Genomic DNA, 22,639 nt, shown 5'->3' on the forward strand with positions numbered 1-22,639 from the left:
ACTTTGACTCAAAAGCATGTGCACTCATGCACTCAAGAGACCGCGATATCATTTCAACAATACTGGAAAAAGTCTGCTTGTCTGCCTAGAAAGTGCTTGAGAATGTCATACATACGTCTATATTTATATATACTATTTTTATGCTACTTGTGTTTATATGGGACACAAGACTGGCATTAAAATAGACCTTCATAAAAACACTGAGTTCTGAGTGATGCTGTGTGATTGTGTGCCTTGCCTTCCCCTTTCAACAGCAGAGAAAGTAGCAGTTCCTGTGAGGCCCAAGAGGGCAGCAACCCCTGCATACTGCATTCCAGCACCATTCATGCATTCAGTGTCCAAGGGTCAAAGTTTGACTGTCGCCCATTCACTATTTAAAGCAACCTCCAGTGTGCCAGCAAAGAAAAGCACACCCATAAATGTACACAGACAACACTTGAACAAAACAATACGAGTATGTGTCCTCTTCACATGAGTCTAGAAGGTGGAGTCAGAGTTTTTCCTCCAGAGAGAATTCAGCAGCTGCCAACTTTCTCAAATTTCATGCCCCCACTCAAGCTTCAGATGGGCAAAATTCAGTTTCGGTTCAGTTTAATAAAATACTTTCATTTTCACCAGTGAACAACTAGAACGTTTTAAAGAGTATCAGCTCTCAAAATCTATGGGATCGTCTAAGTCATATTGTCGTATACACTTCACTGAACACCCGTACACCCACTCATTCATGCAATGATCTAATCAGCTAATCATGTGGCAGCAGCGCGGTGCATAAAATCAAGCAGATATGGGCCAGCAGCTTCAGGTAATGTTCACATCAACCGTCAGAATGAGGAAAAAGCCCGCAGCTTTCTATTCTTGGCTGACAGAAGTGGAACCCAATGTGGACTTCTCCTGATGTAGCTCATCCGCCTCAAGGTTCGTCGTGTTGTGCATTCTGAGATGCTTTCCTGCTCTCCACAGTTGCACAGAGTGGTTATCCGAGTTGCTGTAGCCCTTCTGTCAGCTCAACCCAGTCGGGACATTTTCCGTTGACCTCTCTCATCAACATGGCATTTCCGACCACAGTCCTGCCTCTCACTGGATGCTTTTTCTTTATTGAAACATTCTGAGCAAACCGTAGTGAATGTTATGCATGAAATTCCCAGGAGATCAGCAGTTATAGAAATACGCAAGCTAGCCCGTCTGGAACCAGCAATCATACAAAATCACGGAGATGACACTTTTTCCCACCATTCTGACTAAAACTGCTGGCCCGTATCTGCGTGATTTTATGCATTGTACTGCTGACACACAATTGGCTGATTAGATAATTGCATGAACATGTAGGTGTGCATGTGTTCCTAATAAAGTGCTCAGTGAGTATATGTTTCTTTTTGCAGATATAATTAGTAGAATCATAAAAATATAATAATCATAAAATTTTCTAGCCAAGTAAAACCCAGGCTTGCCCTTTGTTGTTGAACTGATACCAGTTTTTAATAGTATAATTATTAACAATATTCTCAGCTGTGCAGTCAGGAACTGCTTGGCAGCTTCAGCAATCATAAACTCTAATCGATGGTGGATTTTTAGACGATTCCGTCAAAATCTCGCCGAAATTATTTGGTGGCATGTCTAATAAAAAATAAAATAGTTAACTGAGGCTGAACATACTGTACATTTGAGATCTCATTTTACCTTAATGAATTCAAAACATACTCCATTTACCTTGCGTGAAAGCGCAATGCTAGCTGAGAGCATGTGAGATGAGGGGAAGGGGGCGGGGCTTTGAGGCAACGTCAGTTAATACTGGAGAGTTCAAAACACCTGAGCAAGTCGTTCCAGATTCGAATGTCGATTGTTTCATCTCCCATTTTTATTGGTGAGATTTTATTGGTCATTTTATTGGTGTATTTTTGAGTAACAACTCCTTTGCAAAATGCAGGTCTGAAAATATTGGAAAGATTGGAAGCTGGTCCTGCAACAAGCTTGTTTGAGTGTTCAGTACTGGACAGTAGGACTCGGGTTGCTTAAATCATCATTTCCTCTCAGTGAGCATGCCGTTACATGTGTATGCTGTCTTTCCTCTACAGTCATTGCTGGTCATTATTTTAAAAACCATGTGTGGATGTGCACCAGATCTCATAGCTTGACTATTCTTACATGTTAAAAAAATTCCACTTTGTACTGCATGTGAAACAAAAGCAGAACTCAGTGGCCATAAAATCTTGACATTTTCAGTTTCAGTTCCACTAGTGCTGCTCTGAAACGGCATGTTTGATTACTGGCAAGAGGAATTCTCCTGTATGTATGTATACAAGCTGGCTAAACCCTTGCAGTTCTCATGCAGCTATATTTATGCGAAAACGAGCTTTTTTGCCACACACTTGTTAAAGGCGGAAAGAGAACATGCAGCAGAGCTAACACCGTGAGCGAAGTCTCCTGGCAGCTGTGTGCATTAGACACCCGCTGTATGAGCACACCTGACAGGCAGGAAGGCCTGGAGCCAATTTGGGTTCTCCATGAGTACGGAGAAAAGGAAGACTTAAGCTGTCATCATTTGTCTGGGTGCAGGATGAATTTTTACAGCTACATGATTTCTCTGGCTTACCTGCTGAATCCAGCCTGATTGGAACGGCTGTAGGCCGGGAACTTTGAGAACCACTGGGTTGTCAGTCAAAATGAGGAGCACAAGACGTGCAAACATCCTGCATAGCCAGCATACTGTATTTATAGGTTAGAGAGAGGTGAAGTAAAAATGAAGCAGCAGTCAAGCTCAACTCTGATACTGTCAGAAATAGGTCTGCATTAGCTCTTGCATCACATACCATATTCATATTGGAAACACTTTTTAAAATTTTTTTTATTTTAAGTTGAGGTGAAATATTCTTTACCATAGGACTTTTGAAGAAATATTTCCCACAGGCAGGCCATGTTTGATGATTTATTTATTATTATTATTTTTTTAATACTTTGCGCTAGGGAAAGCATTATTTTAAGAGTATTACACTGAAAAGCATTGTACTCTTAAGTATTATTATATAATAAGAGTACAAGCACGTCTTTTGGTACTGGTCAATATCATTACCGAAATGAGTAACCTGTTTAGTGTTAATCAATCAGGGTGTCGCAGAATATTTTATTTATCTTTGTTTATGTGACACAGATATAAACAGTGGCCATGAAAAGCACACGTGCATGTTCATGCTTTTAGGCTACTAGAGTTATTTTTAAGTTAACTAAAGTTAACTAGTTGACTTTAAATGAAGTGAATTAGTTGGCTGCATTAGTTAGTTACCTTGGATCGAGCTTTGCGGTGGAGAGCGGGTTTTGGATCACTTCAGAAAAGTGCTTCTGTATTGCTGTAAGTAAAGTATGTATTTGTTTTCATTGCATCAGAATCCCTCTTTGTCAGTGACAGATGGTGACTGATCGACAAGAATAATATACTGGTTGTCTACTAGAGTTCGCCTCACTCAAGTAGTATTGTGTGTAGACATTTTTTTTTCTTGCCTAGTAGGTGTTTTTCTTCCTCATATTATCTTAGGGAGTTTTTCCTTGCCATCGTCTCCGCCGGCTCACTCAAAAGGGCTACATTCACACACTTAAAATCTGTATCCTGAGTTTCTATATTTCTGTAAAGCTACTTTGAGACAATGTCCAATGTTAAAAGCACTATACAAATAAAACTGAATTGAATGGTTTGTTGCAGCATTGGTTGCTGTTGTGTTCTGCTTGCAGTGAACTTGTGCTGAGTTTTATGTTTAAGTAAATTCTTAACTTAACTTTTATGTTTAAGTAAATTCTTAACTTTTATTTTTAAGTAAATTCTAATGTTGCGCATGTAATTTGAACGTCATCTGGCATTTCCTGCTCACAACTTGTGCCTGAGACCTGTCATTCTGATCTTTTATAAAATGAACAAAAAGAATAATGTTTTGTGATGCACGTTGTGAAGCACATTTGCCTCGCATCTCTGGGGTTGGGAGTTCGAATCCCACCTCTGTGTGCACGGAGTTTGCATGATCTCCCTGTGCTTCAGGGGTTTCCCTCGGGAACTCTGGTTTCCTCCACCAGTCCAAAGACACGTGCTGTAGCCTGATCTGCATTTCCAAATTGTCTGCAGTGTATGAATGTGTCTGCGATTGTGCCCTGCCATGGGTTGGCCAGGGTGTCCCCCGCCTTGTGCCTGGAGTTCCATTGGATAGGCTCCAGGCTCTTGCAGAACATGCATGGCCATTAGAATGAACGTAGTCATTTCTGATCATTAAGCCAGATTTGCTGTTTACAGATCGAGCGGCGCATGGAGATTGTGCGGTTGGTCTCGCATAACACGCACAAGAAGTTGGTGTCATGTCTGCAGGGCCATGTTGGAGCAGACGTGGAAAAGAGACACGTGAGTGCACATCACTTTTGGGTTAACATCTCTACAGTTTAGACACACCGCACTCACAATGTGACACTGTACATATTTGTATCACTTTAGAAAAAGCTGCCTCTGATGGGCCTCTCTCAGGCCATGGTGGATGGAGTGAGTCAGTTAGGAGAAGATTGCATGATTGGGTGAGTTCACCTGCATTCTGATCCATGCATGGTCCAAGGCAGTACCGTGACATTCAAGAGAATTCATATTAAGAGAACCTCACATTAAGGTTTTGTTAACTGATTACAAAGGGACTGCTTTATCTTTACCTCATTCAGTGTAGACCCATATGAGAAGCACTGATGGATCTTTCTTAGCTTATACAACATGAACAAAATTAAAGTGGATCACAGTATTCTTCTAGCATACTGAAGATGGCGCAAAGACCAACATCTCACTTTATCATAGTTAAATGGTGCATGTAGGGCTGCATGACAATGGATATAAAACATATTTTGCTCAATGATGAAATAATTATTTTTATTCAGTTCATTTAGGAACACAACTCGAACAACGCTGCATATTAGAAACCTAACTCAAAAGAAGAATTTGTCAGAGTAATTAGTAACTGTGGGTCTGCAACCAAGGATGTACTTGTGGAAGAATATCACATCTATTGATATTAATGTAGAATAAATGCTTGAAAAAGCTAATTTTCCTTGTGGTTATGTTCAAGTATGTCAACTTTATTAATATGCACTGTTTCAAAGATCAAATGTATGCTTGTCCAAATATGTCAGAAAAGCCAACCATTTCCATGGGGTGTACTTATTTTTTCACATGACTGTATATGGTGTGTTTTTTCCCCCATTCATTTGTATCTAGTCAGAAAGATAAATGAGTGGCAGTTTTAGCAGCAAAATATACATAGTATATATAAAGTACTGCACAAACAACTGTTGCTGTGAAAACATAAACTGTTTTGATTAAGCTGTGAATATTAACTGTGTCAATAATGCAATGCGAGACCAGTACATTTAGGGAGATCGCTTGTAATTAATATACATTCATGAAAAGGGTCAGAAATATTTGAGCTAAATGGGTTGCTCATCTTATTTCATTAAACTGTGATAAAAAGCTTGTTTTCATCAGGTTTCAATCCTACTGTAACTACTACAGTATCCATCACTGGTTTGTGTATTTATGTATATGACTGTGCTGATATAGGAAGATGATTGAGGTGTGTGGAGAAGCTGAAAGTAAGCTTGCCCTTGAGCAGAGCCAGCATGAAGTCCAGCTTGAGAAGGAAGTCCTGGACCCACTCAACCAGCTAGCAGAGGTGAGCACAGACAAATAACATGTGGTAATGTGTATTGTGTTTGCACTGTGGGCAGCACCTGTGTTCTCAATGGAGTTGTAATGTAGGTATTGGCACTTTTTAATCTGACATAAAGCATATTAGCAGGTGGCAAGTGCTTTTTTATGAGTGTCAAATTATGCCTGGCATGTCTTAACATATAGAATTTGGTTTTGCATAGCTTAAAAACAATATGAGCTTTGAAATGAAATTAAGCAGCCAACAGACAGTGAATAATTACTTAGCTAGCAGCCTTTTTCTTTTAGTGCTCCTGTTCGTGTTTATCAAATAATAGCTGAATAAATCAATTCTGGCAGTCAACACCAGAATTTGATTTCATAAAGTATTCCATTTAGCACAAGTTATTAATGTATGTACTTTATTAGTATAGATAAAGGAAATGTTAGAGAACTAATCAACCTGGTAGTTCATTTATTACAAGCATCCATATTCCTCCATCTCCCACTTGCATACACTTTTATGTTAGTTGTAGGTAGATACACACACACACAGTCACTTAATCGTGCATGCACAAGAGTGTGGTATTCCATTCCTAAAGTGTTTTTAACATGGAGTAAATGTATTTTTACCAAAAGCCAGCTTAAATGTTCATCTACACTATACTGGAAAAAAACTCTTATACTGAAATAATACTTGTGCTAACTTTTATAAATTCTTACATTAAGTCCACATTATTGGGATTCCGACGTCAGGAGGAAACCTATTGTTAGAATTCTTATTATTATTCTCCTTATCTCCCTAAAGTGGCCAGTAACTCAAGAACTGAATGGTAAAAAGTTTTGAAATTTAGCACATTCATGCCACAGACCACGAGTAACTCCCACACCACAAATGGCCCATAGGTGGCGCTACAGGCCACGCCTAAAGGCTATGTGAATTCCCTCCGTCCCATAAGTCCAAAATGTCTGAAAACTAGTATACATGCCTTATTTCTCATGGGGAAGAAAAAAAGCCATTGGAACCCATAAAGTCCAGCATGATAGATTTTCCAATACATTGAATATTTGTCCAAAACTACAAAATTGATTTTGTAAAAACCAATTGACTTGAACTGTGGTGCATATGTGTGGGATACATACCTTTCTATAGGGAGATAAGCAGTAAGGAATCAAAAATTGGCCAAACTATTTACATATTGATGACTTGACAACTGTTGCACATATTTCTTGTGTCCATAAATCACTGGAACATTAACCTATGGAGTTGATCTGTGCCACACACAAAGAGGACACTACAGTATTTTACCCTGTGCGATGGCAACCTCATATCTACTAAATCAGTGACATTAAAACTCTATTTCTTTTTGCCATCAGGTTGATATTCCCAATATTATGAAACAGAGAAAGCAACTAGCCAAACTTGTACTGGATTATGATTCTGCAAGAGCGAGGTGAGCAAAACAACCCTGACATTGTAGACTTTTAACATTTAGAGTACGATCCAACAGACTGATCCAACATATAGAGTACAATCCAAAAGACTGAGTATAAAAAATATATTTGGTAGTCGATATGAGAATTTTTGACGATTGATTGTTTTTAAAAAAATAAATATTGTATATAACTGGTTGTGCATTTAAGTACAAATGTTGAATACATTAAATACATTGGGTCACATAAATCGTATTAAAACTCATTTCACATGTTTATACTCTGTCTGATCCAGATATCTGCAGGCCACTAAAGCAATTCTCACGGCCACAAACAACCAGGCAATGACTGCCAAAGCTGACTCATGTAAAGAGGAGATGGATGAAGCTCACAACAAAGTAGAGATATGTAAGGTATGTTTATAGGTTATTAATTCATCTAAGGGAGGGTTTCTGTCTCCTGGTGACCTTGAGCTAGGGCAAGGGAGGAGCCTGGAAGAATAATGGAGACACATTCCTGACGTGATTAGATAAAAAAAAAACAACCCAGAAATATGGAGACTGTGGTGGAAAGTAATAACTTTTAAATTGTACGTGGACAAATAAGGATCTCACTATACAGCTTAATACAAGTCTGTGGCCGAAAGTATGATTGAAATGGGTTTGCAGTATCTTGAAGTGTTTCATATAAGCATACCTTCATTTGTTCTCTTCAGGATCAGCTGGCTGCTGACATGTACAACTTCTCCTCTAAGGAGGGAGAATATGCGCGTTATTACGTCATGGTGAGTTCTCCCTCTGCTGTCCAGTGATGCCTCGGTGTAATATTCCTTCTACACAAATGCTTTCCTTGTGTTTCCCATTTAAGCATGGCTGAGTGCCGAGCTGTTGCTTTAAAGACTGAAATGCATTATAAATATTAATTCCAGATATCTAGCCGTTTGCACTTTCCTGTCCCATTCTCTGTTATGTGAACACTAATGAAGAAAGTCATATAAGAAAGCTTTTGCTTCCTCGTTAGTTGTTAGAGGCCCAAGCTGAATACCACAGAAGATCACTGGCTTCCATTGAAAGTGTCCTGCCCGCTATCAGATCACAGGAAGGTATGGCGTAATGTTTAAAATGGACATTTTATACTAGCTTTCATTCCCGTAATGTAAAATAAACAGTATTGAATCAAATAAAAATTGTAGTACAGTTTGGGTGTGATAAGATTTTCAGACATATGTCTGTTAAGTAAAGTTAAGGAAGATGTCTGTAGTAATTATGATTGTTTCCCATTGATAAGCAGTATCTGCTTAAATCACAGAGGTACAGTAGGAGTAATGTTTTCTCAATGTTCTCATGGGTGTCGGACTAAAACAGCTGCATGCACTATAAACACTTTATTTTAATACAACCTGCTTTGTGGTTTATTATAAGCGTTATTTGTAGAGCTTGTGGCCACACACATAATTAGTATTAAGTAGGAACCCATTAACTTCTCTCAAATACCCTGAAGAATTGCTTCTCTGGCAAGTCCTATTAAACATCATCTATTTATTTATTAATTTTTTTAATTGTTCATTCTTAAACCCTGCCAGTTTCGGGGAGAGGTGATAAATAAAGATCACTTCTTGGAGTGTCCTTAACTTTAAATCTCTTTTCCCATACAATTTAATTGAATCTTGATCAACATGTAAAAATTACTGACATGATGGATTTCAACAAGACTAAAATCCCAGAGGTGCTTGGGTAATAATTACATTACAACACCTCCACATGTAAAACTAGCCCAAACTGATTAGGATATAAGACCCCACCTAGTAACAGGAACAGATAATGTTTTGGCTACCTGCAGTAAAAACAGGTAGATAATGGTTCTGATAATGGTCCCTGCTGGTTTTTTTTTTTTTTATGTGTAGGTTGAACATTGAATGTTGTCATGCTACTGTAAGTCACTGTATTTGTTATTTGAGTCACAGTTCAGAATTGATTGACCAGTATCAGTGCCGTGAAGATTAGTGTATATTTACAGCTCTGCTTATGATCCAACTGCCACGTCATTAATTTGACAACTTGTAAATTTTTCTTGCCCAATCTCTCTCTCTCTCTCTCTCTCTCTCCAGACACGTGGATGGAGAAGCCAGCGTTCGGCACAGCACTTGAGGAGCACCTTAAGCGCAGTAACAGGGAGATTGCTCTGCCTATAGAGGCCTGTGTGATGATGCTGTTGGAAACAGGCATGAAAGAGGAGGTAATGAGCCTCACCAAGGACCTAAAATGCAGCTGTAGTGTTCTCTAGAAGCTGATTTCCAAGTATTCAAACCATGAAATCTTGCTATAGAGGATCCCTAACGACTTGTGCACCTCACATCTGTCCCGGGGGGGCGCATTCTGTTGTGGTATAATGCTGCCATCGGTAAGATTGGCAGATTGGGCCTAAGGTGCATGTTTTAAAAAGTTACTAGTGTTTGTGTCTTTGCTGTGAATTCAGAAAGATTATGCTAAATTGCACCAATTTAAAAGGTTATTGTGGCTGTCAAAGATGGCTTCCCCCATAGTGTCAGTGTTATTCATAGATTCAGTAATTCATACTGTGTATTATGTACAAGTCTGTGTGACACTTTGTAAGAGCTTGATGTAACGTCTGGGCTTATCTGTATGAAAATGCTTTTGTGAAAAAAGAAGCAAAAACATCAGACACTACTTAAAAAAAAGCTAACAGACACTTCTGTTTTGTCCCTTTGACTAAATCTGGGGTAAATTATATAAATGAGATTTTCTTGTCAAATCATTTGTTTGACTAACTGACTAACTCGTGACAGTCCTACTTTAGACCACTCAGGCTGTGGAAGTGTATTTGCAACTATTGTGTAGTTCACTTCTCCTTTCCATTTTGACACACAGACAGCTTGGTCTAATAATAGAGCTGAAACGAGACATCCATTTCCCTTCTTTTATCAGTGTGAAAAGTCTTCCAAATTATTTTCAGATTGTCTTTATTATTTCTTTTTTCCACCGTTTTAATATGCGTGGTAAATATATTGTGACACGTACTACATTTTAGCATTCTATTTTGCAGGGATTGTTTCGTATTGCTGCAGGAGCTTCAAAACTAAAGAAGCTCAAAGCGGCACTGGATTGTTCAACCTCTCAACTGGAGGAGTTTTACTCTGACCCCCATGCTGTAGCTGGTATGCTCCATTGGCAATAATAAATATTTGGTGCTTTGGTCACCTTGTTTATACATCTAGTATTATTGTAAATATATGTGGAAGCCATACATTTTATGATTTTGGTCAGTTTTGTTTAATTGAACACATAAAAAAAGGACCCCCCCCCCCCCATCCTGATTTCACAGTTAAAACTGTATCCTGCCACTGCAAGTTCTGTTGCAAGAGTTCACATACATGACATGAAACACTGTCTTTGTATTATGTTTTTGTTTTCCATTGGTTTCCCATAATCAGGAGCCCTGAAGTCATACCTGAGGGAGCTGCCTGAACCACTGATGACGTTCCAGCATTATGATGACTGGATTCAAGCCTCAAAGTAAATGGCACATAGCATGATGCACATTCTGTACACACATTAAGCATGAACAGTTGCATAGCAGTATGATCCTTTAATTAGAATTAGACAGGACATTAGAGAATACATAGAAATCTGTTAACTGTTAACATTTTTAACCTCACAGAATACATTAATTCAAATTGTGTTGCATGTTCTTTTCTGTATGCCACTTTCTGTGCAGTGTTTCTGATCCAGATAAGAGACTGCAGGCATTGTGGGTAACGTGTGACAATTTGCCAAAGGCCAACAAGGCTAACCTGAAGTAGGTTAAGTAAGAAATACTACACAGTGGGGTATGCTGTTGTAAGAAATGGGATTACCCCCTCAAATTTGATATCTTTTGTCATTTTTTGTCATAATTTTAACCATTTACAGTTCTATTTAATGTTGTGGAACATCCATGAAATAAGTCAATTAGCTTGTTACCTAGAAACTGTAAAATGCAACATCCTCTGTCCTTAGATTTCCTGTAGAAGAAAACATTTAAAAGACCAGCTTTACCTCTGATTATTACAAAGTGGAAAAAAGTAACCTTTTTGCATTTTCACGTAATGCATCTTGTTTTGTGTCCATAAAGATATTTGGTGAAGTTCCTTGCTAAGCTAGCTCAGGAGAGTGAGGTCAATAAAATGACCCCAAGCAACATTGCCATTGTACTGGGACCAAACCTGCTGTGGGCCAAAACTGAAGGGTGAGTTCAGACATAAGAACAACTCAGCCAGTAGTTCTGTTTGTGTAGTTTAACTTTAAGAATAGTTTTGTATCAAACATTAAGTTAACGTGAGATTAAGTGAGTTTGTATTCTTGTATCTTTAGGACTCTTGCTGAAATGGCAGCTGCTACCTCAGTTCATGTGGTGGCTATAATTGAGCCTATCATCCAACATGCAGACTGGTTTTTCCCAGAAGGTAGGGGTTAAGCATAGTCTTTATCCAGAGCACTTTACCGAAATACGAATTTAACCACTACTCTGCATCGATAATGCTACTATTTATTTATTACAAGAATATGAGTTTATAATGTGGATCTGAAAAACACATCTAGTATATTCAGATTTTATTAACAATACAATTGTAACATTTATTTTAAAATGCCTAATATATCTTACACTATGTGGGCAAAAGTTTGTGCATTTTGAACATCCCATTCCACATATAGTCCACTCACACTTTGTTATTGTCAGTTTTAAATGAATGAGTATAATCTCTATAATATGTTTCTGTTGCTGTTAAGAAATTGAGCCAACCACTTGGTGTTCCACGTTGAATAACAAATGTGAGCCATTTTGAGACACAGCAGAATGTGTAAGTTTGTGTGAGCTTGTCCTGTTTTCTCTGTCCTCCAGATGTGGAATTCAATGTGTCAGGCATGTTTGTGATGCCCACTGGCCCCGTGCACCAGCCTGGGTACCCTGCTACCCCCGAGCCTGAATATGCTACTATAGAGCGGAGACGCCCGGGCAGCCAGGGGGCATTGGAGATCGAGACTCCACGCAAAGACAGGTATCCATCCCACCCTCGCCTTCACAGACAAGACTCCAGATCCACAACTGTGTCTGCTTTGTATGTAGTGGCCAATGAGTCCGTCACAGTCAAAGCGGACAGTCCGTCTCCGGAGGCTGTGAAGTGACTCGCATGTGCATTGATTTTCAAGGTGTTTTGTCTTTCAGTTATCATTTTGTGTATGCATCATTACATCAATAAAACATTTGTTTTCTCCCTGGTTCAAACATGGTAAAATGAGTGATATGATTTGTGTATTATGAATCGGGTCTCAATGAATCATATTGTGATACGACTCAGCAAGACTGGATCTTCAGTAATTTGGATCTCGGTCATGATTATATAACATGGCAAAGCTGTGCTTCTGAGGAGTATGTTAAATATAACTAGCATGGTACCACGGCCTCATCTCCTGTCTGTTGACTAAATAATGGTTCAAAGGTCAAAAAGATGAAAGGTCTTTCAGTCATGTGATGATGTGGTGCTGCTGTAATAGAGGAGTTTGTTGAATTGATTAGTATAATCAGCTGAATTTCACACTAGTATGCACAGTCTTGACTTAAAAGAAAACTCCAGCATTTTTCAACCTAATCTCTGTCTTCCCTGTTGGTAGCATTTGTGCAGTTACCACAGATCATCGTTTCAACATGTGGAAAAACATTTGACTCACAACATGCCTATAATTTAAATCTAAGTGTAATTTTTGAAAGCCACTAATACCTTTTAACAATGTGCCATATAATACAAATTCAGAGATCCAAATATTACATCATGACAATAAAGTTGAGACAGACATGCAAGGAAGTCGTTAAGTATTTTTAGCCTTCTTAACAGCACTAGAGCGATACAGTAAAAGGTTTTTGTGGTATCTACACTTCATCAGACCGAAATTCGATACTTCCGTGGTTACTGTGAGTAATATATACAAACATTCTTGTCACTTAAATGGCAGTCCAATCTCTGAAAGGACAGATTATACATATTTAGAGTCCAGTTTAAAAAGTCCTTCAGCAAAAGAATTCATGAAGGTATTCTATAAAATATTCAAAAAAAAATTTTTTTGACTGCATCAACTGCCATTAGATTTTCAGTATAAGTGCGTCTCAAGGAAACAGATTTCTTTGCTTTATAAAACATTTTTTTTTTTTTTTTAAAAGTACAGTAAAATTATCTATATGGTAATTGCACGTATGCTAAAGAAAGCGGCAGGGATTAGATTGAAATCATGCTGGAACATCTAAATGATAGCATTTAGAATTAGTCAAGCAATTGCAAATAAGTAAACAGCAAAGAAAGATATGAAACACATTGCCCGGTAGTACACACACTGGAAAAAAGAACATCTTTTTCTTTCCCTTTTTTTTTTTTTTTTTAACCATTGTACCCCCCCTGCCTTTGTGTGCTATGTGTGTAGTGGCCTCCCCCTCTCTTTCTTCTTTCACTTCTCCCTGTCCTCTGGTCTCTAATGCCTCTCTGTGAGCGCAGGTAGAGGGTTGTCAGGTGTCAGTGTTTCACCCTCTTTCCCCTCTCCCCTGTAGCCCCGCTAGCAAACATCCGGAGCATACACCTCGTAGAACTGGCACTCTAAATAGAAAGCAGCAGCAGCAGCACACCTCTCCAGCCTTCCAGCCCCCTCTTCCTCCGGTGGAGGCAGGGGGGGTCCCAGCGTCCGAGGCCCCCTCTCAGTCAGCTGTAGGGGGCTCGGAGGCTGGAGCTATAATGGCTCAGAACCAGCAGCCTATAAACCAGCAGCAATCTGCTGAGGAGAACAGGTAAGGACAGAGAACACAAAGACCGCTTTCTACCGTCACTCTGCAGGTGCCAATCCAAAAAAATCACCTTTATCTACCAGATGATTCTGTGCTGCGTAAAGCTGTCTCTAGTGTAACTTTCACCATCTTTCTTTTAACGAATCCCATAAATCAACGTACCAATTAAATCCTGAACAAGTAAGTAAAATCAAATCAAAAGAGCATTTTACCTTCTGGCTGAGATTAAGGAGTTTAAAGGCATTCAGATGCCAGTTTCAATCCGGAAACTTCTTAGTCATTTGTCTGCTCAGACTGCCTTCCTCACAGTCAGTGATTCCTGACTTCCTTCCTTACATCCTGTTTGCTGTGTGTCTTTTCTTTCTCATGTCTGAATCACTGCCCTCATTCTTGTCTGGAGTCTAAATGCTTTTTAATCCCATTTACAATTTTACTTTCCTTTCCAATACAAATTTCCTTAATTGCATGGCATGGTGTGTATCCTTGCATGGCATGTTTTGTAGGTGATTTTAGTATAAGTATTGTTTTTTAACGTTTTATTATATTTTGCCGCTGATTTACAAGCTGCATAATTTCTATCGGGAAGGTGCACGTTTATTAGAAGCATGGGAAACAGACTATTTATTAACACCATGCAGCTTTTTAATCCTGGAAAAAAATGCAGCTGTTTAATCCTGGTTGTGTTTGTACACTAGTAGTGTTGTACGAGAGCCAGCCTCAACACCTCCACCCCTGAGAAATGGCCCTGGAGGCCCCAGTGGAACACCTGGGCAGCTGACAGTGGTGACGCCAGCATCTGCTTCCAAGGGCCCCAGTCCACACTTGGTGCGCAGAGGTAATTCACGCTCAAGTGTCTCAGCAGGAATTCTAACTAACCATTTCCATTGTTTGACACTATGTATAAAATGTTGACTATGTACTGTGCTGTTACCTGCATTGGGCCATATCTGTAGTTTTGTAAATAGGTATTTTCTTGTTCTTGTACAATTTCATTTAAGTAGTCCTGTGTCCAGAGCATCTGCCCTGCCTATATTTTGCCACTGTATATGTGTATACAAATGAGAGAACATGGACTGGACTTGTGTTTACAGGTACAAAGAAACAGGCCCCTGCACCGCCTAAAGTGGCTCCCAACTCCTCTTCCTCTGCAACTACGCCCCTTAAAGCCACACCCTTCTCTGCACAGGCCCAAAACCAAAACCCAGCCACGAGTCCCGCCCAGCCTGTAACCCTACCTCGCCGCCAATCCAGTAGCCAGATGCCCATTCACGCTCCAAGTCACCCTCCTCCTCAGCCTCCACAGAACTCCACAGACCCAGAGCCATCCCCTCCCCATAGCCCCACTCTTCCTGACATGCCCCCACATGACTCCACCCACTCTGCTTCTTTGTACCGCCCTCGGCCAGTTCCCAGACCACGGCCCAGACCCAGTGTACCACCGCCACCCCAGCCTCCCAGCGAGAGCTCTAATGGAGTGTGCAACTCTGCCTCCAAGATCATTACAGGTAAGAGAGAAGGAGCATCTAAACATATCAGAGCTTGTTGTGCCTTTGTGTAAAAAACAGCAGTTTTAAGTACTTGTGCAAAATACCTTTCATATAACTGATGCCATTTTTCAGTCCTTTTGATAAATGGCTATTCACTCAAACCCCTGCCTTTAGTTATATATGAAAATTTATATATGCTTGACCTGAATTTATTTTTAATTCCTATTCACAATACTAGAGCGGCAACAACTAATCGATAAAATCGATAATAATTGATTATGAAAATCGTTGTCAACGAATCTCGGGGTACATTTACTCACTACGTTACTTCTGATCCGAAAACGTGCATCGGCGCATGCAAATGGGACAAAAGTTGTGTCCCAAATGACATATTACACACTCACTCTATGCACCATGTACTCTTCCATCCAGTGTATGAATTTTAGAAGGGTAATATTGTCTCCAATGGAACACTAGCGTTTTTTTTTTTACTAACCGGAAGTATAAGCCGCTTTCTAGTCAATGGCACATGACGTCAAACCCATGTAATATGACGCAGATAGCTTTAGCAGATACCCAGAGTCAACGAAAATGACTTTTTTACTGTTTATTTCAGCATTTTTTACTGTTTTATGTCAACATTACCTTTTATGCCCAACCTGACCTGTCACCATCAGACAGTGGCGAAATCTCAAGTGACAGCAGAAATAAGTGTTTTATATTAAATGCTGTGAAGAAGACCTGCAAACTTTACAATACTTTTATGTTTATATCCAAAATGCTTCACTGTGCACAAGGGGCTGGGGAAACTACTGCGAGTTGCTTAAAAGGTGTAGTTTAGTTAAAGTTTATTGTCATTATATGCTGTATTTGCACGTTTGCAGTGTAAACTCTGTCGTATATCATAACGGGAGCAATCTATTAGTAACAAGGACGTGTTGCTCCTCACTTGCAATGTAGATGTGGTGATAAACAGTGTAGCGGTATGGTCAAGGTAAACATAAGTACAACAATATGCCTAAAGACAGTGAGTAACACAAACCCTAAGGTCCAGTGAAAGTGAGATTTTATTATTAATTTAAGACTGTAGTTTAATTAATTAATTTTTTGTGCATCCATAAAAAATAATGCATAAATACTTGTATATAATATAAACTAATATATATTTAATTGTTTGTCCAATTCTCTGTCTCTCTCATTTATATATATATATATATATATATATATATATATATATATATATATATATATATATATATAATTGAACAAACTGTTGTGTTAATGTAACATTTTAGTCTGGAGTTTATATTTGTAACATTCAATTTGAGGATTTTATTTTAAATTTACAAAAAATGCTATTGAAAGTTTGGGTTTGTTTCATCCAATTAATTGATTGATTAAGAAAAACTGACTGGCCGATTAATCAGTTGTGAAAATGATCGTTAGTTGCCGCCCTACACAATACTTCTTGGGTAGCCTCACAATAATCTGAATGACAGATTTAGCCAGTACAGCAAAGCACAACTAATTCACCTACAATACATACAAATATCAAATGGTATGTACAAAGTATAGGAAGTCTGACCTGTGATCATTTTTGGATGAACAGCAAATAATCAGATGCTTTAAAGGCCTTGCTGGCAAAATTAATTCAGGAAGTAAACTGCTGTTATAATAATAAAAAAAAAGTCAGTTAGACGTTCTTCTTCTTTTCTCACAGGAACAAAACATAAATATGGAGTACATGAGCAAATCAGGGCATAATACATTTGGAAATTGGGGATGTTGAGCTTCAGTATGTTGAAGCAAATCATCGACCTCATTAATGAATCGTTATTTAAAGCGCAAGCCAAACCAACTTCTGCCCTCAATCTTTCCCTACATCATTATATAAAGATGGAAACTTTCAAATGTTGCAGAGAAAAAGCTCTCTGTACTTTGACTGCGATCACAGTTACAGTTACTGTATCTTACTGACTGTCCACATACTTCCACAGGTTGAGGATCTTATCCTGGGCAAGGTAGTAACTAGAACGCTTGTTCTGCCATTAGCTTGCAACTCACCATCACCATCACTATCATGTATCATCCACTTTTGATCATTTTTCATCTTACTCTTACATCATTGCCATTCCACTGATTATGTAACTCCTATTTCATAAAATATCTCTATACAGAAAAAATACATTTTGGTTGAAAATGGTTCTCTTACGCCATGCCGTTTCAGACAAAGGTACATGTTCAAGCGCTGAATTACATGTTAGTTTTGTGGTAAAATCACAACAGAAAGAATTACATGAAAGAAAATGCAAAGTTGGAGAGTTTTCACGACACAGTCACGAAAAACAAAACACTCTCCCAAGATTGCTCAAATGCAAATTTATCTCACAGCTGAGGTCTGACTGCTCCTTTTTTAGCCCTTCTATTTATTTATCTGTTTGATAGCTGGTGTGCAGTACTGCAACCAGTTCTAAAAGCATACATGACATTAATGAAAGACAGTTTATATGATTTGGCTAGCTGTTACAGGAAACATATGGATTGCTGTGAGCTTGATAAGCCAGGTACTGGAGAATTTTCTAGCATGGGTGGAACATTATTCTCATTTAATCACTCATCTTGTTTGGGTGGTTACTGTGAGATTCTTTTCCAAGGCACATCCATTCTAAAGTGTGCAGGTGTAAATATGAGTGAATTATATCATACTATCAACTAATGTATGCATCTTTTAGCCTAAATCTGAGCAGTTCCTGAATAATGGACACATGGTATGTGCAGTGTGTTAGTTTGAGTAAAAACAAACAAAAAAAAGAGTTTGGGACAGCAAAAAAGCATGCGCTTCAGGAATCAAAGCTGTTCCGTGGTAATGGAAAGTTCAGCAGTTGCCAGCCATGCCCTTCCCCCTCTACTCTGGTTTGAACAGCACCCCATTCTGCGGTTTCACCACACGGCTCCTTCGCTATCCATCTGCATGAGCACGAGCACTGCAATCTACAGCTGCACCCCTCAGGCCACTTCTACAGGCTTATCACTCCATCTTTTCATCTCTCATAAAGTACTCTTTCACCGAAATGGGGGAAATCTTTTTCAGTCAATTAATCATGACCACTCTGTGAGTCATACAGCGCTGGGATTAATTACTTTTTCTGATGAGCCAATGCCATCAGAATGTCTTGCTTGACAAGTAATTCATGAGTAATTGATGAATTAATTGGGTGTCCTGAGCATGACGTGGCATTGTTAAATTGTTACAGATGTGTGACCTCCTGCCTGTGAACTAAGAGTTGAATGGCAGGCTATGGTAAGGATGCCAAAACTAATACATAGCACTATTGCTGAATGCCTCATTGTCTTTTGCACACTAACACTGCTTGTCCAAACTAACCGCTAGCTAACCTGCATGTGCAACAACGCTTGTCGCAAACTCATAGCAAACAGCAAACTCCTTCTTTTTAAAACTGCCCTGGGGTCTTATTTATCAATTGTGCAAACACGTTTCTATTCAAAGAATGTGATTCATCAAGCTCGTTTTGTGTGTGAGGATGTGCGTATTACCCTGACTGTGCTTATGCAGAAACCCCTAGTGGTAGAATCACATGATTATGAAAGCTCCCATCACACTTATTCTCAGGATAATTGGCTAGATTAACTGCTGACTGCAGTGCTCAAAACAAGTTGCAGACATGTGACACTGTATAAAATGTAATGCAAAATCAAGATGGATTGAGATGATGCCTCACTTGAAGATTTAGCACATGTAGATTTGTGCAGGGCTTTTATTTTTTAGTATAGCAGGAATGTTTTTGTTGAGTGATGAGTGGATCATCAGTCACATTCATTTGGCCAGTGCAATTTTAGTTAATATCTGCCAATAATTCACTCCACTTTCTGAGAGGCCAACGAAGTACAGCAATAGCAGCCCTGTGCACACAAATCCTTTCTTCTGAGTTTTTTTGTTAAGGGCACACTTCACTGAGAAATTAGAGATGGGTCTGACATTTCCCAACCAACCATCCATCCATCCATTTTCCATGCCGCTTATCCTACACCTGGACCCTATACCAGGGAAATCTGGGCACAAGGCGGGGGACACCCTGGGTGGGGTGCCAACTAGGGAAGTGACTGTGGATGTGAAGTTTTCCACCAGTTAATCGACGTGTGACAACACCGGTAATACCAGTATTACCAGGGGGCAGGGCTGGGGGTGGGGGTGGTGGCAGTTTTCCCCCTCTTATGAATGCCCGAGCGTGCTCATTTCACTTTCGCTTTCGGATTAGCGGTAATTCGGGGGCGGCAATTGCTTGGTGGGTTCATTATTATTATTAATGAAAAACAACAACTACAAAACAATACAATGACGAACTCGCTTATATTAAACTTAGAACTTTTGAAACCGAATCTTCTGCCATCGTCTTGTCAGTCAGCTCGCCTCACTCACGTCACGTAATAAATTAAATCTGATCTGTGCTGCGACTCAGCCTCATTCAGGTCATGCTGAATTGAGCAGATGTTAAATTTTTAATTGTAGCGTCCGTTCTCTAGCTGAACTAAATGCTTTTTATTACTATAAAAAGGCAAAATGACGGTGGGGGTGGTGCCGCAGTAGGCAAGTGATGTTGGGGCCGCACACCAATTACACCGGGAACACCGGCTATCGCAGCAAGCCTAGTGCCAACCATCGCAGGGCATAATCACACATACATTCAAACATTACGGATAATTTGGAAATGCCAATCAGCCTTTGGCCTGGGGGAGGAAACCGGGGCGCCTGGAGGAAACCCCAAAGCACAGGGAGAATAGGCAAGCTCTGCGCACACAGCAGAGGCGGGATTCGAACCCCAAACCCTGGAGGTGCGACACAAATGTACTAACAATTGTGCCCCACCCCCCAACCAACCATGATCAGAATAATGACATGGCTTACATGCATTCATATCACTCACACTACAACACATTTCCAAATACTGCAGCAAAAAATACAACATACAATGAGGGATTTCTCATGCCATCGCTGGTTTACAAAATGGGGAGATTGAATGCAACCGTATCCATAAAATCACCCTTTTAAAGTGGAAGTTGTTTACCATATATGGCAATTTAGGGACGTTTCATTATGTACGTGCCTATGGTAGATTTTGATTTTCTACTGCATACTGGTGGTTTGCGTGCACAGAATTTGAGCTTGTTCTGTGCACACTTTGATAAATGAGACCCCTGATCTGTATGCTGCTTCCTAACATTCACTTAGGAGTACATTATGGAATAAAGGAGGATACGAGGCCACCGCACCACGGATAATGTCTAAACATGCTACAATTCGAGTTAATAAATAGCCTCCATTTATTGATTTCTCATTGATTTTGAATTTAAGAATTAAACGCATCTAGCAAAATGACAAATTCGTGGTGTGTTAGATGTTTACTAGCTTATTTTTCTAAACATCTAAGCAGTTAGTAGTAAGTAAGTAAATGCCAGTCGGATACTTTCTGAGATTTGACTGTAACTGTAAGTTCTGATTGCACAGATGTGACATTGAAGGGGTCTGGGCGGCTCCTTGTCCCGCATATAGCTGTGGAACAGCCTGTGACTACACCCCCTGATGCTGAGACCCAATCAGAGAGTACCATCTTTTGAGGAGGAGATGAAACCCCTCCTCCTCCTCCTCATGCAGCCAATCACTCCTGTTAATGCTGTTTTGAGGCAGAGCGATGCTCTGTAGACAATCCTGGCACTCCAGGGTCTTCCAGGCACCGACGGAACTTTTTAAACGTGGTTACTTTTTCAACATTGCTGACAAATTGAAGCTTGAGGTAAGCGATAAACATGCGCTGTACTGTACCATTATCACATAAACTGTACCCTCTCTCTCGTGCCAGAATGATTCCAGTTGCTTAGGCTTTAACTTCACATATGTTTATTTTTTGTGTTGTTTTGTATTGTAAACTACATACATGCATATTATTACTTGTGCCTTCAAGAGTGTTTTACTGCACATAATTGCAAAGGAACAGCAAAGACAAAGCAAACCAAGCTTTATGTAAATGAAGTTCTCATTCACACACAGTCACACACCCAGTTCTGTGTGTGCTGCCTTGTTATGTATGTTATCATACTGTCTTATTCCTGACAGCCATCTTTATTTTAAACTCGGTTACTGAGAGTGCAGGATTTCATTTTGAGTAGCTGAGAGATAATGGAGCGATTTTCAAAGAGACCAAAGACCTGTTATAGGAAATGTATAATAGTGAAAAACTTGATTTTAAAAGGCATACATATGGAAAAGCATTGTATGGCTAAATATTGAAATATTGATTTTTGAGAACTTTTATTCCTGTGGTGCAATATTGATTGCAGTTTAGACCTTCTTTCATTTTTTCTTATTTTTTCTTCTTACAAATGAGACAATCACTGTATCAATATTTTAAAGTAAACGAGTGAAATTGTGAAGTAGCACAGGGTTTGATCAAATGGACCAAATAGTACAGCAATAAAACCATCTCACATATCTGTTAAACATCATTTAAATAAGTGGATATCTACATGGTGTTTCAACAGTCATTTGGACCATCTGTATGCATCGTTTTTCACATTAATAAGTGACCTGAAATGTAAGTACAACAAGTCCAGATGGCTATTTTTCTCTTGAGTATGCTGTTGGGGTAAAATTGTTTAGATCTTTTAAGGGGGAAATGCTACAATGACATTCATGTCTTCTGAAAAGGACCAAATATTAAATTCCCAGAGAAGCTAGACTGAAAATATCTCATTTGATTTGATCTAGTTGAATTTTTTGCATTGTTTGCTTGTAATTTGGTTATTTTTGCTATAAGAATGACAGTCCAACAAAAAATGGGGATGAATAGTTGGTAGTTCAGTTACACTCAGGAAATAGCAACTAAGAAAAGCAAGTCATACATCCATTTAATTTCTGACAGATCTTTTTATTTTATTTTTATTTTTTTTTTTTATTTTTTGCAACAGGCTACTTTTAAATGATTTAAAGGCTTGTAAATGTTGATTTGTATTTTTTGTTAAACTGTTTTTTGTTTCCTTTATACTATGTGCACCTTTTCTGCAGCTGAGTTGGTTCTGCACATCTCTCAAAGCAAAGATACTCCAGTGTGTTGTACTGATTACTGCTGTATTTCCTACACAGCAAGTTGAATGACCTACAATTACCTAATAAAATGCCAGGCAATAAGAAAAAATAAATTCTGTTCCAAATGGACTCTTTGAG

At 39.1% G+C, this 22,639-nt stretch overlaps 1 protein-coding gene across 8 annotated transcripts in view; it reads left to right on the top strand.

Moving 5' to 3' along the window:
- The window catches only part of arhgap17b (Rho GTPase activating protein 17b), a 38,126-nt gene extending 15,496 nt beyond the window's left edge, over positions 1-22,630 (top strand). Inside the window, exons 3-22 of one of the 8 annotated variants that reach the window (XR_008384463.1) lie at positions 4,271-4,375; positions 4,466-4,542; positions 5,570-5,681; positions 7,034-7,110; positions 7,386-7,503; positions 7,806-7,874; positions 8,111-8,192; positions 9,198-9,325; positions 10,154-10,265; positions 10,542-10,623; positions 10,826-10,906; positions 11,222-11,335; positions 11,461-11,552; positions 11,990-12,146; positions 13,685-13,918; positions 14,611-14,750; positions 15,007-15,420; positions 17,400-17,423; positions 18,657-18,703; positions 20,927-21,016. Coding sequence is in view for 7 of the 8 variants with exons in the window: in XM_053611526.1 (XP_053467501.1) it covers positions 4,271-4,375; positions 4,466-4,542; positions 5,570-5,681; positions 7,034-7,110; positions 7,386-7,503; positions 7,806-7,874; positions 8,111-8,192; positions 9,198-9,325; positions 10,154-10,265; positions 10,542-10,623; positions 10,826-10,906; positions 11,222-11,335; positions 11,461-11,552; positions 11,990-12,146; positions 13,685-13,918; positions 14,611-14,750; positions 15,007-15,420; positions 20,927-21,036 (2,304 nt within the window). In the remaining variant the exon portion in view is untranslated. Of the gene's footprint in view, positions 1-4,270; positions 4,376-4,465; positions 4,543-5,569; positions 5,682-7,033; positions 7,111-7,385; positions 7,504-7,805; positions 7,875-8,110; positions 8,193-9,197; positions 9,326-10,153; positions 10,266-10,541; positions 10,624-10,825; positions 10,907-11,221; positions 11,336-11,460; positions 11,553-11,989; positions 12,147-13,684; positions 13,919-14,610; positions 14,751-15,006; positions 15,421-17,399; positions 17,424-18,656 lie in introns of all 8 variants that reach the window. The other 7 variants (XM_053611555.1, XM_053611547.1, XM_053611569.1 and 4 more) reach the window with 7 other exon arrangements.
- The last annotated feature ends 9 nt before the right edge of the window (positions 22,631-22,639 follow it).

This window comes from Ictalurus furcatus, chromosome 2 (genome assembly GCF_023375685.1).
Source record: "Ictalurus furcatus strain D&B chromosome 2, Billie_1.0, whole genome shotgun sequence".
In the NCBI taxonomy this organism is placed as follows: domain Eukaryota; kingdom Metazoa; phylum Chordata; class Actinopteri; order Siluriformes; family Ictaluridae; genus Ictalurus; species Ictalurus furcatus.